At 33.4% G+C, this 17,295-nt stretch overlaps 3 protein-coding genes across 3 annotated transcripts; all 3 read left to right on the top strand.

The window, feature by feature from the left end:
- Positions 1 to 2,256: 2,256 nt before the first annotated feature.
- Positions 2,257 to 4,656, top strand: LOC130948243 (amino-acid permease BAT1 homolog). Its single transcript, XM_057876953.1, has 8 exons — positions 2,257 to 2,432; positions 2,531 to 2,791; positions 2,866 to 2,884; positions 3,019 to 3,238; positions 3,330 to 3,511; positions 3,639 to 3,928; positions 4,023 to 4,152; positions 4,309 to 4,656. The coding sequence occupies exons 1-8, from the start codon at positions 2,335 to 2,337 to the stop codon at positions 4,654 to 4,656; spliced, it is 1,548 nt and encodes a 515-aa protein (XP_057732936.1). The 5' UTR covers positions 2,257 to 2,334.
- A 2,033-nt stretch (positions 4,657 to 6,689) lies between these two features.
- LOC130948241 (amino-acid permease BAT1 homolog) lies at positions 6,690 to 9,342 on the top strand. The gene is made up of 8 exons (XM_057876952.1): positions 6,690 to 6,862; positions 7,058 to 7,318; positions 7,426 to 7,444; positions 7,555 to 7,774; positions 7,889 to 8,070; positions 8,153 to 8,442; positions 8,615 to 8,744; positions 8,903 to 9,342. Exons 1-8 carry the CDS (start codon positions 6,756 to 6,758, stop codon positions 9,248 to 9,250), a joined length of 1,557 nt encoding a protein of 518 aa, XP_057732935.1. The 5' UTR covers positions 6,690 to 6,755; the 3' UTR covers positions 9,251 to 9,342.
- A 1,318-nt stretch (positions 9,343 to 10,660) lies between these two features.
- On the top strand, positions 10,661 to 13,795 carry LOC130948240 (amino-acid permease BAT1 homolog). Its single transcript, XM_057876951.1, has 7 exons — positions 10,661 to 10,937; positions 11,016 to 11,276; positions 11,832 to 12,070; positions 12,186 to 12,367; positions 12,507 to 12,796; positions 12,886 to 13,015; positions 13,281 to 13,795. Exons 1-7 carry the CDS (start codon positions 10,810 to 10,812, stop codon positions 13,626 to 13,628), a joined length of 1,578 nt encoding a protein of 525 aa, XP_057732934.1. The 5' UTR covers positions 10,661 to 10,809; the 3' UTR covers positions 13,629 to 13,795.
- The last annotated feature ends 3,500 nt before the right edge of the window (positions 13,796 to 17,295 follow it).

Genomic DNA, 17,295 nt, shown 5'->3' with positions numbered 1-17,295 from the left:
AATCATCAAATGCCTTTAATTTTAATGCAAGTGTAAAATTTAAACAGTTATACAATTATATTTATTTTTTGAATGATCATTCAATCTGTTAATATAATGTGATGTTATATAATTGGATGTATATATAAAATTATTTTATACCGATTAATTTTGGTATAATAATACTCATACATGCATCTAATTGCATAACGTTATCAAAATTACACCCAAAAAATGTAGGGTTGACGTAAGTGCATTTAGAAAAATATGGAAGCTGACTTAGCAAAGCATCCAAAAGTAAAAAGGTAGTTAGAAATTAAAAGAGTGTAGAAACTTATTATTAGCCATTTGTTGCAACTAACTCTCTAATTCATCAAGTTTAGAAGCTGTGTATAAATATAAAAATCTTCGGTTGTTGTTGAATGTGAAAAATCAACTGTTACCAATAGGATTCTTCATTCCCTCTCGTCATCTACTTTTTGTTTTTTCTCTCTATTTCAACAGTTACTGATACTTTGCAATGCAGGGGATAAATATATGAGTGCATCTCGTTACATAACGTCTTAATAAAAAATAATTATTCATCTAAAAGAAATTATACAATAGTATCGTGTATTAAAATTAAATTCAAAATACCATGTAATTTGATAATAAAATTATTCTATTAATGATAAAAATATTCTCAATTTTTTTAAGTAGTAAATAACTTTATGTATTTACGAATCACTTGTATAATTCATCCAAAATTTTGTGAGAATATATGGCTAACTATTTAAAAATTTTATACAAAAAATAAAACCAAAATTTGATCTCAAAATTTGTTATTTTTAAAATTATTTTTTGATATTTACAAAAAATCACAAAAATTTATAGTAAAATCATTACATTTTAACAATAAAAGAAACATTTGTAAAGGTTGCACAAAATATTTTAAAGAATGGTACAAGAAAAATTGTAGGGAAAGTCAGCCATAAAGGAAAAGCTATAGCGTTATTTATTCTGGCAAAAAATAGTACGGAATGAAGTTGAAGAATATCAATTACCGATTTAGATTAGTTAATGATTTTTTATTTTTAAATTTAGAATGAATTTGACTTTGGACAGTTGATTTTCGTACCGACAGTTAGGGGTGTGTATGGTCGGGTGAAATTGGGTTTGATATGACTCAGATTCGACTCAAAATATATACTGGACCTATTTATTAGATCCGAACTTAGTTCTAGACCCAATGAAATCTATACACTTTCGGGCTACGATTATACCGGATAAAAACGGGTGAAAACTGGATAAAAACTGGGCCGTTAACATTACATTACCTTGATACCTTCTTATAAGCTAGCATGTGAAAATATCCAAATTTTCAAAACTCCAATCTATGGTAAAATTTATTTAGAAAAATATAACAAGAATCAACTCTTCTCTAAAATTAAAGCATAACTATAATCAATACTAATATTGTATAATAACACCAAATATTTAAATCAATATAAATAGCACAATATTGTGCATTAGTCTAAAATCTTATGCATTTTAAACATAAAACATTAACTTATAGTTTTATAATAACTAAAAACACAAAATATTAAAGTTTACAATACTGAAATTCTACATAAGAATAGCCATCATCCATCATTGATAACACAAAATATTAATTGTGTATGATGATGACTGGGCCACCGGGCCGACTTCGAGTGACCCGAGCCATGGCCCGGACTCGACCCGAAATAATGACTGGTCTATTTTTGAGACCCTTACCCGACCCTAAACCCAATGAAATCACACCAAAATAGCCTCTAAAGTATTCGGGGTCGGGTCGGGTCTTCGGGCTGGATCGGGCCATGCACACCCCCTACCAACAGCTTTTCAATGACTTATAGTAATTTTATTAGATTCTGGCCACATATAATTAGCAAAAGAGAAATAAATAACCTTACATTATTTGATGAAATTTCACATCATTAAAAATATTATTAATAGTTAATTGATGACTACAAATCATAAAAATTACTGTCCCTTAACAATCTTCGACTTAAAATATTTGTTTACCGCTGCACAAAATATTTTAAAAATAATAAATTCTTATATGATGTAAAGTTAAAAATTATTGAAAATCTATTTATTTAAATTTATTAAATTATTTAATAATTTTTAAATATCAATTTTAAATAAAAAAATTTGTACGTGAGTTTCTATCAGTAAAGAGGATACGACAAAAAAAAATGGATGAAAATTGAGCATGAAACGACAACTTGGAACGTTATTTATTCTGGGATAAATCAAACGGCGAGTCCTTAAGACACTGCTTCTCTGTTTGTCTGCTTAGTGCAACTGCAAGCAAAGCTAAAGAGTGAAAAGATGACAATTCCATTTGATAATGAAACTGCTCCTCTTGATTCTGGGCTTGTCCGTCTTCATGAACTCGGCTACAAGCAAGAGCTCAAGCGTGAACTCTCGTTAAGTTCTCTCCTTTATCACCTTTCATTTGCTAAGTAGTTTGCAATTCAAACCCAAAAATAGCATATTTTGATTCCTTATTTCATCCAATGTGCAGGGTCATCTCAAATTTTGCACTTACATTTTCTATTATATCAGTGCTTACTTGTATAAGCACCCTTTACAACACTGGTTTAAACTATGGTGGCCCAGTTTCGATGGTGTATGGCTGGTTGGTAGTTACTATCTTCACCATGCTTGTTGCTCTATCAATGGCTGAGATTTGTTCAGCATATCCAACTTCTGGTGGTCTCTACTTTTGGAGCGCCAAGCTTGCTGGCCCTCAATGGGCACCCTTTGCCTCTTGGATCACTGGCTGGTATTGTATCCAACTCATCTTTTTTTTATTTGTAACAATCTTTACATGTAACATAATATTGGTTTCCCATGCAGGTTCAATATTATTGGCCAGGTATTCTTGAAAAATCACATACTTTAGTATTTCATCATCCTTCAACTTTTACTGCAGAGTCAAAGTTGTGTAAGTTGAAGGTTTTTGATAACCCATTTGAATCTCTTAAGTTTTGAATTTCTATTCATTTGCAGTGGGCAGGGACAACAAGTATAAACTTCTCACTAGCACAACTGCTTCAGGTTATCATTCTGCTTAGTACTGGTGGCAAAAATGGTGGTGGATATGTGGCATCTAAATATGTAGTTATTGCTATCCATGGTGGAATTTTGGTCATACATGGTGTAATAAACAGCCTCCCTATCTCAATCTTATCACTCTTGGCACACTTGGGTGCTATTTGGAATGTTGTAGGTAGGAAGAAATTTCCTATTTGAATTTTCTTTGTCAGTAGTTTAAGGGGAGAAGACTTTGAATATTTAATTGGAATTTGACAAACTCTCAGGTGTTTTTGTGCTTATTATTCTAATCCCATCTGTTGCAACGGAGAGGGCAAGTGTCAAGTTTGTTTTCACTGAGTTCAATACAGATAATGGGGCTGGAATCAACAGCAAACCTTACATATTTGTTCTGGGACTTCTTATGAGTCACTTTACCCTAGCTGGCTATGATGCATCAGCTCATATGGTGAACTTTTTCACTATTTTTTTTTTCTTGCCTATTCTCATAGTATATGTTGCCTTGGACTGGTTGAATTGAATGATTAAATTATTGGACTAAGATTTTTCTTTTTATTAAAAACTTGGATTTTCAGACAGAGGAAACTAAGAGATCTGATATAAACGGACCAAAAGGAATTATCAGCTCAGTTGGAATATCTATTGTTGTTGGATTCTGTTACATACTAGGCATTACCTTTGCAGTTACTGATATCCCTTACCTATTGAGTCAAGACAATGATGCTGGTGGATATGCCATTGCTCAAATATTTTATATGTCATTCAAGAAAAGATATGGCAGTGGATTTGGGGGTATTATGTGCTTGGTTATTGTTGCTATTGCTATATTTTTCTGTGGTATGGGTTCAATTACCAGCAACTCAAGGTAAATGTACCTGAAATTTGGTACTATCCATTTGGTATTTGCATATTAGAGGCTTTATAATCTCTCTAGTTGCTTATATTTAAATAATGTACAGGATGGCTTATGCTTTCTCAAGAGATGGGGCCATGCCCTTGTCATCATTGTGGCATCAAGTTAATAAGGAGGAGGTTCCTATAAATGCTGTTTGGCTTTCTGTTTTGATTTCATTTTGCATGGCACTAACAGTATGTATTTTATGTTTTACTAAGAAAAATTATTTAGTTATCTGGATCTTGTGCTAACAGAAAGTAGAAACTAAATAACAGAATTATAACTAACTGCTAACTAAATTCATCTTAGCTAATGCTATTTGTAACTGAAATCTGTTCTTTGTAATGCAGTCTCTTGGAAGCATGGTAGCATTTCAGGCCACAGTGTCCATAGCAGTGATTAGTCTCTATGTAGCATATGCACTTCCAATATTCTTCAAGGTGACATTGCCAGCAAAGCATTTTCAGCCTGGGCCTTTCAACTTGGGCCGTTATGGGGTCATTGTGGGCTGGATTGCAGTTATCTGGGTTGTGTTAATCTCAGTACTCTTCTCACTGCCTGTTTCCTACCCAATAACCATTGAGACACTTAACTACACCCCTATTGCTCTTGGATGTTTGATTATTCTTATAGGTTCTTATTGGATCATCAGTGCTTGCCATTGGTTTAAAGGCCCTTTAACCAATATAGAAAACTGAAGTTGTGTGTGTGAGTGAATTTTGTCCAATTCATCTGATAAAATATAAACCACATTTTGAGGTTTTAGTTTCAATGGAGTCAATGAAAAACCTTTAAGTAGAGTGTCTTAGAGTGTGTGTGAGTTGTATGGAAAAAAAAATATATTGTATTCATCATATTTATTATTTGGTGACTTAAATATAATAATGTCTCTTGCCATTTTATTTTTATGTCAGAAGCTGATATCAGCCTCTGATATTTGTACAAAAAACTTTGAAGATCATACTAAGAAAATCTGCTTTGGTCAAAGTGTTGAATTTTTCTTTGTTGATTTTTGTTTTTGTCAACATTTTGTGCTGATAATTTGACAATGTAATTGGGAATTGTCATAGTTTGGAGTTTTCTTTCTATTCACGCCCAAATCTTGATTACCAAAATACTGAGAGTTTAAATCAAAAACAAAAAGAGAAGGGGATGTAACTAAGAAAACGGAGACGTGGTCCACCAAAACAAGCTTAGGTCTCTGTATGTCCGGAGTTGAAGGAATTGCATTATTAATGGATAAGATATGATGATGTCTCTTTTCATTGTTTTTATGGTGGAAAAAATGGATACGTGCACGTGTTCTTTGTCTCTCAGACTTAGCTGTTTGTGATATGTGACATACAACCACTTTCTTTTTTTTTATTTTAATCAATGATAAAAAAACTCGAACCCATCATTTTTAAATAAATGAATATGAAGAAACTATGTCATTTGAATTATATGTCATTCGAATTATAGCTAGTTAACTATAACCATTTCTTCATTATATATACGGTACGGTTACAATAGAATGATACATTATGTTACCTTAAGTTTTACACTTCGTACATCGTACACATGAAATAGGAGAAATTATAATTTTACTCTCTTTTTCATAATGTCACTCCACATGATTTCTTTTAGATTGTATATAGTATTAATTCGTAAAAATAAAATGACATTATTAAAATTGGAGTGAGAATATCCATTTGAAAAGTAGTGAGAGTATTTTTGTGTTAATTATGGAGGGTCAGCGTAGATATTTATATAATCACGACAAAAATTGGATGGGAGAAAATTAGCATCCAATGATTAATATTAGACTTACATAATGAAAACAAAAAATCTTCGCATGAAAAAAAAAATATCAACTTCGTATTAAATCAACATGGAGTTTTTATCAATCACAAAACCATACTGTTAGACAAAATATAATTTTTATAAAAAAATTATATAAAAAAATGATGTCTCTATATATAATATTTATATTTATTTTAATTAAATTAGGTCATATGATAATTTAGTTATTTATTTGATTTTTAAATTTCACATCAAGTAAGAAGTGCGAAAATAATTATGGAGTAATTTAAATTTTTCGTGGTATATAAAAAGTAATTATTAGCTGACATTGAGTTAGTCTATAAATAAAATTTTAGGAACATATTGTATTTTTTAAAAAAATACTTAGAAACCCAAAACGTTTTCAACTCCCTGGCACCACATAGTAAAATTCGAAATTTTAAATCATTTCTCTTAACTCAAACACTTATAATTTATTTCATTCCTGTTTTTATTAATAAAATTTCTCTTCTTTTATTTGTTCTTCTCTTTTAAATTTATGCTTCTTTCTTCATCTTTTCTTTAATTTTCTATTTATTTTAATTCTACAATTTACTCTGCCTCTAGCACGTTGCATTTTTTTATTTATTACTTTAAATCCTTTTAAATTATTATTGATGATATAATTGCGATATTGAGATACACACGTTTTCTTTTAAGGAGAATACTAGGAGACAATGATTTTATTAAACAATATGAACAACCACCAATCAAATAAAAACACACCACACCTTTAAATTAACCTTCTAAATTTTAATATTAAAATACACATCCATACACTAGTAAAATAAACATCCAATATATCTATTATTTACATTATTTAATATTTTCATTGTTCACCTATACTCTTCCATCTTTTAAACATTAACAAAATTTGAGTAAAACAGATACTATAACTTTGACTATTCATTTGCTTCTCTGTTGGTTGCTTAATTTGTTGAACCAAGCTCTTAACTGGTGGAGTCTTGTATTCAACATGACACTTCAAACAAATGTGGTGGTCGACGCTTCTTCTTCTCTTGATTCAGGCCATGCACGTCTTCATGAACTTGGTTACAAGCAAGAGCTCAAGCGTGATCTTTCGTTAAGTCCTCTCCATTCTTTTCTTTCATTTACCTTGCTTCTCCTTCGAATTCTAACTAACAAATAAAAGAAAAAAAAGTATGTTTTGAATTCAGACTTCAGGCAAAAGAAGGTTGTGATTTACTAAAATGAGATCACAAATTTATAGTTCAGTCTTTATATTTATTGCACGCTCAAGCATACACTATTTTGCAGGGCTATCTCAAATTTTGCATTCTCGTTTTCTATTATATCGATTCTGACCGGAGTAACCACACTTTACAACACTGGCTTGAACCATGGTGGACCTTTTTCAATGGTCTACGGCTGGCTTATTGCTGGTTTTTTCACCATGTTTGTTGCTTTATCAATGGCTGAGATTTGTTCAGCTTATCCAACTTCTGGTGGTCTCTACTATTGGAGTGCTAAGCTTGCTGGCCCAACTTGGGCACCTTTTGCTTCTTGGATCACTGGCTGGTATTGTAACCAATTCCTTCATTTTGAATTGTTTTTCTTTGATGAACCTTTCCAACTGTTGTTAATTTCTCTAACATGTGTTCTGTCTGGTTTGTTTTTCAATGCAGGTTTAATATTATTGGTCAGGTATTCTTGAGAATTAGAGTATTCTAGACAAGAATTTCAACATCCTAGTGTGGGATGAAGATTTCTAATTAATTTGAAGCTCTAACTTTTTTGCTTCTTTGAATCTCCAGTGGGCAGTGACAACAAGTGTAGATTTCTCATTAGCACAACTGATTCAGGTCATTGTTTTGCTTAGCACTGGTGGAAAAAATGGAGGTGGATATGAAGCATCTAAGTATGTAGTTATTGCTATCCATGGTGGAATTTTGCTCCTCCACGGTATATTGAACACCCTTCCTATCTCAGTGCTATCATTCTTTGGACAATTTGCTTCTATTTGGAATGCTCTAGGTTTGAACACTTATCCTTTTTTATTTATGTTTATCTTTTCTAAGTTCATTTCACATGGGAAAATTAGAGCATTTTGAGAGTCTAATTGGAGATTTGAAATGGCAAAGTTTTCAGGTGTTTTTGTGCTTATGATTCTGATTCCGATTGTTGCAACACAAAGGGCTAGTGTTAAGTTTGTTTTCACTCATTTCAATACTGATAATGGTGCCGGAATCAGTAGCAGTCCCTACATATTTCTGGTGGGACTTCTTATGGCTCAGTATTCTCTATCTGGATATGATGCATCAGCTCATATGGTAAATCTTTTCTCTTCATTTCTACTTTTCCTTTGTAACATAATTTCAGTCAAGTTATTGAAGAATTTAGCTTAATTTTTAGACAGAAGAAACCAAGGAAGCTGATAAAAATGGACCAAAAGGAATTATCAGTGCTGTGGGAATATCTATTGTTCTTGGATTCTGCTACATATTAGGAATTACCTTTGCAGTTACTAACATCCCTTACCTGTTAAGTAAAGACAATGATGCTGGTGGATATGCCATTGCTCAAATATTTTATATGGCATTCAAGGACAGATATGGTCATAGTATTGGAGGGATTATCTGCTTGATCATTGTTGCTGTAGCTATATTTTTTTGTGGTATGAGTTCAGTGACCAGCAACTCAAGGTAACCAACCATGCCTTAGAATATTACTAAAATTTCTTGTGTGCTCTAAGAGCAAATACATTCTCTTGTTCTGTATCATTTATGTTAATATTGCTAGTTTGAAGTTACTTATAATTAATTCATCAGAGCACTTTGAGAGATATTTAATTAATATCTTTAGCTGTTAATGAAGGATGGCTTATGCTTTTTCAAGAGATGAGGCCATGCCATTGTCTTCCTTGTGGCGAAAGGTTAACAAGCAAGAGGTCCCTATCAATGCAGTTTGGCTTTCTGTTTTTATATCATTCTGTATGGCACTGACGGTATGTATTCTGAGAGCTGTTAGATGACAATTTAATCAAATTTGTTATTAACTTTACATGAAGTTAACTGCAGTTGAGTTTATACCTTCAATTTAATTATATCTTAGTGTAAATGTTATGATGCCACATTTCTAAACTAAATTTTGACCGTTATGCAGTCTCTTGGGAGCATGGTGGCATTTCAGGCCATGGTGTCCATAGCAACAATTGGTCTCTACATAGCATATGCACTTCCAATATTCTTCAGGGTGACACTTGCAGCAAAGTACTTTGATCCTGGGCCTTTCAATTTGGGCCCTTTTGGGCTCATTGTGGGCTGGGTTGCAGTTCTTTGGGTTGTCACAATCTCAGTACTTTTCTCACTGCCTGTTTCTTACCCAATAACCATTGAGACACTTAACTATACCCCTGTTGCTATTGGATGTTTGATTATTATTATTGTTTCTTATTGGATCATTAGTGGTCGCCGTTGGTTCACAGGCCCAATATCCAATATAAAAAACTAAATTTTATTCATTTCCAATACATGGACATTGTAAACAAAGAAGTTGTGTATTGTCCCTCTGAAAGTAATAAAAACTAGTGATGTAGCCCCATATTTATTGTTTGTTCACTTTACTTAGCAAAATTTTATATTCGCCTCTCTTAATTTGAGATATATGTTGATAAATGACTCATAATTACGTCTAAAAATTTTGTCAGTTTTTTTTTTCTTAAATGATGGAGATTTTTTTTGTCAATTTGGTTCTTCAGTTAATTTCAGTCTAATATTATTTTAGGCTCTAAGAAATGTCGTGTGTGATGGGAACTCGTGGATTTGATTTAGAGACAATTTTGTTAAACTAACTCTTCCATCATTGTCCATAATTTTGGAAATTAAATAGTAAATTGGAGTTTTGTTAGAGAAAGGAGCTAAGGGGAAAAGAAAGTCAATTGAGACGCAAGAATCCTGTCGGGGTCGGCTAGGCTGGTTCTCATCCCATGTTACTTAGCAATACTGCCAGAATGTATTACGCATATCAATACTTCAATACTGCCAATTAATTAGAGAGGATGGAAACAATTTAAAGAACGAGAGAAAAGTACAAATAAGTCTTTGATCTTTTGATTCGCTTAAATTTAAGTCTTTGAAAAAGAAATCATATTTTATTTTTTATTAGGTTAAAGAAATTGATGTGTCCAAATTTTGAAAAAGTAATGTATTTTTTAATTTTTGAAGACTTAAATGTTCGTGAGTAAAAAAAATATTTATATATTGTACCATTTGCTGCTATGGCCTATGGGTCAACTTGTGGCTGCCATTGTGGTTGTTGGGAATATGTTATCATCATATTATATTGTGTGTTGTCTTTGATCTTTTTTTCTCCGGCCATTTCTTTTGTTATTTGTCACATGTTCACAGCAAGTCAGCAATGGTGTTTTTTGTCAATGTGAAAGTTATTAACATCCACCGGCCGTCCACAACCCACATCATCATAACCATCATCTGATTTCAATATATCAATTAAAAAGTCAATTGTATGAAGTAATTTATAAAAATATATTTAAAAAAAAATCAGATGCCTTATTAAACAAATGAAACGAATTAATTTAGTTGGTGCACATCATCTTAACTTACATACAGGCAGCACATCTACTCTCTAATCAGTTACAACTTACAACATTATAATACCAGAAGGCTGGATAACTAACTCTAGTAGTTAATACGTGTGAGGGACTCGAACTAAAAAAATGTATTAGTCGCATTATTATTCGCCTTCTTTCTCTACCACCCAACTTGCTGCACATTCGAATCGAAACACATATACAGAGCGGACAAGCAACTTGTTTTTGGTCAACGCGTGTGATTGAAGTATAGTGTGTGAGTGGGCCCTATCAGACCCGGGTTTTGATTTCATACTTATAAACAATTATGTAATAATTAACAACGTGGAATGCAGCTTAGTCAACAATAGATCCAAAGCTAAAGGATCCTCACAAAAAGAGGGAGAATTTATAATTTTATATGCACCCTTTCTTTTCTTATTAATTTGCATGTCCCTTTAACTCTATCGGCAACAAAAGCATGACACTCCCGTCACACGTGGCTCCCGATAATGGCGGAGGCGGCGGTGACGGTAGTGTTCCGCTTGATTCTGGACTTGCCCGTCTTCAAGAGCTCGGTTACAAGCAAGAGCTCAAGCGTGACCTCTCGTAAGTGTTTTGGCTCATCTCATATCATTTGCTCTTCAATTTTATTTTGCTTCTGATTAATAATGATTGAGTTTGCAGGGCGATTTCGAATTTTGCATTCTCGTTTGCAATTATATCGATTCTAACTGGAGTAACCACACTTTACAACACTGGCTTGAACTATGGTGGACCTGTTTCATTGGTCTACGGCTGGCTTATTGCTGGTGCTTTCACCATGTTTGTTGCTCTATCAATGGCTGAGATTTGTTCATCGTATCCAACTTCTGGTGGTCTCTACTATTGGAGTGCTAAGCTTGCTGGTCCATCATGGGCACCCTTTGCTTCTTGGATCACTGGTTGGTAAGTCAACCTTTTCCCCTTCTTTCCCTTTATATTATATGCTTTCTTTATTTTTATTTGCAACTAGTATCCTTCATGTGTTCATGTAATTAAATTCAAAGGAAGCTGCTTGTTTCTTTGTTTTGCAATTTGATGACACTATCATGATATTCTATTAGAGAAGAAGATACTCAAGATTTTCTATGTTCAATTTTCAAGTTCTACTTCTGTATCACTGCTGAATCAATTTGGAGTACATTTAAGCCATATAACTATTCAGTAGTACAATCATAATCATATATTCATATTATCATGTTCAGTTATAGTCAAATGAAATTTCTGCAGCTTTAATTTCCCTGTTTTCTTTATTACCCAATTTTTAACTGTAGTTTTGAAATCTACTGCATTTAACCACCATTCTATTGATTCTATAACATCCCTTCTTTACAATATGTAAATATCTAATTTTGTAACTTTCCCTCATGCCATACACTTGAAAACGAGGTTTAATGCTTAATCTGCATAATATCATATAAGTATAATCACTAGTTAATTGCACTCTTACATTTGCTGCAGGTTCAATATTGCTGGTCAGTGGGCAGTGACAACAAGCGTAGATTTCTCACTAGCACAACTGATTCAGGTTATTGTACTCCTTAGTACTGGTGGCAAAAATGGTGGAGGATATGAAGCATCTAAATATGTAGTTATTGCTATCCATGGGGGAATTTTGCTCCTCCATGGCATCATAAACAGCCTTCCTATCTCATTGTTATCATTTTTAGGACAATTGGCCGCTTTCTGGAACATTTTAGGTATAGAACAAGGACATACCTATTTGATCTTTATTTAATTTTTGAATGAATTGATTAGTTCTAAGTTCATTTCTCAGTTTTGAGTCTCTAATTTGGAATGGCTAAAAATTTGCAGGTGTTTTTGTGCTTATGATTCTGATTCCAACTGTTGCAACGGAAAGAGCTAGTGCCAAGTTTGTTTTCACTCATTTCAATGCTGATAATGGTGCTGGAATCAGTAGCAAACCCTATATATTTTTGCTGGGACTTCTGATGGCTCAATATACACTAACTGGATATGATGCATCAGCTCATATGGTAAATCTTTTCTACTATTTACAATGAATATACTTCCTCTTAAAACATTTCAGTTCTAATTTGCTCTTGATTTTCCACTGTGATTAAGAGTTTAGGACTAAGATCATTTCTTGTTTACACTTATTTTTTCAATTTTCAGACAGAGGAAACCAAAAATGCTGATGAAAATGGACCAAAAGGAATTATCACGGCTGTTGCAATATCCATTATTGTTGGATTTGGTTACATACTAGGAATTACTTTTGCAGTTACTAACATCCCTTACCTGTTGAGTGAAGACAATGATGCTGGTGGATATGCCATTGCTCAAATATTTTATATGGCATTCAAGAAAAGATATGGCCATGGATTTGGGGGTATTATGTGCTTGGTGATTATTGCTATTGCCATATTTTTCTGTGGTATGAGTTCAGTTACCAGCAACTCAAGGTAACTAACTAACCCATGCGTTTGGGATTAGTGTTTAATTCATTAGCTACTTGCAAATTTACAAATTACAATGCATGAAATTTTTGTAGGATGACTTTTGCTTTCTCAAGAGATGGGGCCATGCCATTTTCATCATTGTGGCATAAAGTTAATAAGCAGGATGTCCCTATAAATGCAGTTTGGCTTTCTGTTGTTATAGCATTTTGCATGGCCCTAACGGTATGTATTGAATTCTGTTACCTGGTATTATTTTTAAGGTGTATGCTATGGTGCCTATATACACTTGCCTAACTTATTAAAAAGAGATAAAAATTAATATTTAAATTAAAAAATATAAAAGTAAATAATTTTTTAATATTTAAAACTTACTACAAAAAGCAACTTTGGCAATTTGGGCACCAAAGTTAAAGGCATGGGAGAATTGGCCTATTTTTAATTGATTTTATGTCTTTTTATAACAAAGTGTGATTTCTGTGTATTGCAGTCTTTGGGGAGTATGGTAGCATTTCAGGCCATGGTGTCCATAGCAACAATTGGTCTCTACATAGCATATGCACTCCCAATATTCTTCAGGGTGACACTGGCAGCAAAGTACTTTGTGCCTGGGCCTTTCAATTTGGGCCGTTTTGGGCTCGTTGTGGGCTGGGTTGCAGTTCTATGGGTTTTGACAATCTCAGTACTCTTCTCACTGCCTGTTTCCTACCCAATAACCATAAAGACACTTAACTACACACCTGTGGCCGTTGGATGTTTGCTAATTTTAGTGGTTTCTTACTGGATAATCAGTGGTAGGCATTGGTTTAAAGGCCCTGTAACCAACCTCAAATACTAAAGTTTAGTGATTTAATGATGAATGAATAGTGCAGTATAGAGCCGAGGTTATTTGTGAAAATTATTGCAATATTTTGTTAAGGTTAAAGAGAGGTGATTCCTATCCATGGGTTAGAAGAATTGTAACATTATTCTAGAAAATATCTTAGATGAATTTTAATTGATTTATATTTTCTTTGTAATTTAAATAAACGAAGATGTTTTTGATGTATAATTTGTTAAGAAACACTCCATGCTACCTTGAAATGAAGTGGTTTCTGGATTCTACTTTCTAGCATTCCCAAGAACAAGGCAAGGCATCAGTGGTCTTATCTTAATTCAAAGATGAGAAGGATGTTTCTCCAAGAAATGGTGTCCCAATCTGTGTCCCTTGAATGCATGTTTGATTATAATCCTTAACAAGCAAGAGAACTAGTGAAGATTGATTAGCAGCTGGATTAAACATATAACAGGACACAATGCAGCTGCTACAACATATCAGAATAGGTTGCAAGTAGTGAAGAAAATCCAGGTCCAAACAATCCATTGCAAAGTTCATGATTCAAGGAAAATATTTTCTTCCATGTGTCCCCCCAAGGAATTTTTTTATTTAAATATTTTAAAATCATAAAATCTTGAATTTAAAATTTAGATGGATATAATTAAAATTAACGACTTAATTGAATCTAATCCAGTTAAACATATTCGCATTATTTTTTTTTACTTGTAACACATCTCGTATCCGAACTCTATGTTCAATTGTTTTTTAACCTATGTAAGGCCGTGTAAAAATATAGGTACACTCAACAGTATACATATTGGTAAATAAAATATTTATTTTGTTTATAAATAAAAAAAATCCGTCCCCCCCAAGAATTTTAGAATATTATTTATGGATTACTTTTTTCAAAAGTAGCCCATCTTTGTTGTTTATTTATTTATGAGTAAAGTGATCATTAGGTCTTGACTAATTAGTCTTAAAGAAAAAAGTATCAATTGGTCTTTTAGGATAACAAACTATGGACACATGATGTCTTTTTATCAATTCATCAACTAAAATTTAACGTGATGTTTATATGTACTGTTAATTACTCTGACGTGTCTATCTATGAAAAATAGTTATGTAGATAACAATTTTTGGAGTGAAACTTCACTTGTTTTGATAGAATTTATAATAGAAAGAGAGTCGTTGATAAAAAGATATATGAAAACTCAAAAGATAATAAATGTTTCACTATCTAAAATTACATCGTTTTAATACTCATTGATAGTAACAAGACATATACCACTGTAAATAATAAAATATATAGACAATTTCATTTCATTCTGTATTATTGATTGACAGAAGGACATGCATATCCACCATTTATTATCTTAAAGAGTCTAACTGATACTTTTTGTCTTCAAGAACTAATTAGTCCAAGATTAACACATCTTCGAAGATCTAATTATCACTTTATTTTTTATTTATTATTGGTTCTGTTACCAACAATGAGATTTTAATATAGGATCTCATGCATATCACTTAAATATTTTTTTACTAGAGAACTCAAAGTCACTTGTCCAAATTAAACTCCAATTATATAAAAATTTAAAAATATTACACATATATTTTTTTTAATTAAGTCTAACCAACTTAAATAATAAAAATTAGGTAAATGGATAAATAAGAGTGATGAGAATAATTTTTATTAATATTAGACTAACTTAACTGACAAAAAAAATATACGTATAATATTAGAATAATGTTATTCATCCAAATTTTTTTATGAACTAAATCCAATTAAGTTAAATAATAAAATTTGGAATAATATTATCCATAATTAATTTTTATTAATATTTTTTTGATGATCATCGGGGGCAGAAACGTCCAAAAAAACAAGAAAACTAAATAGAGACTACTCTAGGAAGAGCAATACCTATAGAATCAGCATGAAAAGCTAAGGAAATACAAGAAGGCAGATTGAAAAAAATATGATAGCCAGATGAAAGACTATGACCAAAGTGAGCCAACCTATCAGCACAAGTATTTGCTTCCCGAAATTGGTGATGAATATTCCAGCTAGTAAGCCTGCTGCATCTGTTTCTGATAGCCAAGACTAAAGATCTAGTAGCATGTAAGTCAATATCCTCCTGGAGACAAAGCTTCACTGCAACAAGGGAGTCCGCTTCAATAATCAGATGAGAGCAACCAATATTCAGAGCTAGCTCCAGGCCTAGTAAAATTCTCCAAAGCTCTGTTGTCGTCACTATTCCGCCATCCAAATTCGCACTAAAGCAAGCTATAAATCTTCCATCAGAGTCCCTTAGGATCCCACCACAAGCTACTCTTCCTCCATCTAACACAGAGCCATCCGAGTTGAGCTTAATAAACAGGTGATCTGGTGGCTTCCATTTGATCTGTCTTTCAATGAAATAGCAAATCTTTTTCCTGCTCTGAGCAAGCTCGAGCTGTGCCAAAGAGTAATCCTTCGCTAAGTGAAAAGCCAAAAAATAAATTCTATTCTCTGCTACGGCCTCATCGCTATCAAAGATCACCTTATTTCGACGAAGCCAGAGTGCATTCATTGTGCATACAAAAAGGAGGGGCCAGTGAACCCCTTTGAAGAGGGATTGGGATGATAAATTCTCCAACAACCAAGGGAGGAGAGGGTGTTGAAAAAGTTACCAAATCTCAATCTGGCATCAATGCTCATCCATGTTTGTCTCGCGACTCTGCAGTCTCGGATCACATGGAGCATCGATTCGGTTGCCTCACCACAACTAACACAAGATCCATCCTGGGCCATATTTCTTTTGACTCTAATCTCATTTGTTAATAGCACCTCATTTGCAACAAGCCAGCAAAAAGTACGCAGCCTTTGGGGAGCTTCAAGCTTCCAAATCTTCGAAAATAGCTTAGCTTTAGAGTTAACTGAAGGGCTTAGGTAAAGAGAGCAAGCTGACTTGATAGAAAATGCACCGTCTGATGTCAACAGCCATGCTAGAATATCTTCTCCCATCTCTGATTTAGGTGTTTTCGTCGACCTAAAAACGAGAATTCAATCGTCGCCTAGGACTACTGCAATTCGATTGAGATCCCACCTCCGGTCTGATACACAGTCACACACACGTTCCTCCAACATATTAGGAAACACCTCGGGCTGAGCAAAATCAATCAGGTGGTGTACCCCTGGCATCCAATGATCAATCCAGAAGTTAACATTTTCCCCGGACCCAAGTCTCCAAACAAGATTGTCAACAAACTTCTTCCAAACATGAAAGATACCTTTCCAAGCATTAGACGAAGATAGATGTTTTGTGATAAGTGGCAGGGAGTCATCTCCACATCCATACTTGTTGCGGACTATCTTTACCCATAGCACATCCTTATTATGGATTAGCTTCCAGGCCAGTTTAATAAGATTTGCATTATTCAACACTATAGCCGGTCTGAGGCCCAAACCGCCTTGGCTTTTGGGAAGGCAAACTTTCTCCCAACTCATGAGACGAGGTTTCCTCCCCGAGCTAACACTTCCCCACAAAAAATTCCTGCAGATTTTATCAATGCTATCACAAATACTTAGAGAAAGTTTCATGGTCTGCATGACATAGGAAGGAATAGACGCCAGTGCTGATTGAGTGAGAGTAACTCTGCTCGCAAGAGAAAGATTTTTAGCCTTCCACGAACTAAGTCTATTAGCCATTCT

Source organism: Arachis stenosperma, chromosome 9 (genome assembly GCF_014773155.1).
Source record: "Arachis stenosperma cultivar V10309 chromosome 9, arast.V10309.gnm1.PFL2, whole genome shotgun sequence".
In the NCBI taxonomy this organism is placed as follows: Eukaryota; Viridiplantae; Streptophyta; class Magnoliopsida; order Fabales; family Fabaceae; genus Arachis; species Arachis stenosperma.
This window is presented reverse-complemented; position numbering and strand designations above follow the sequence as displayed.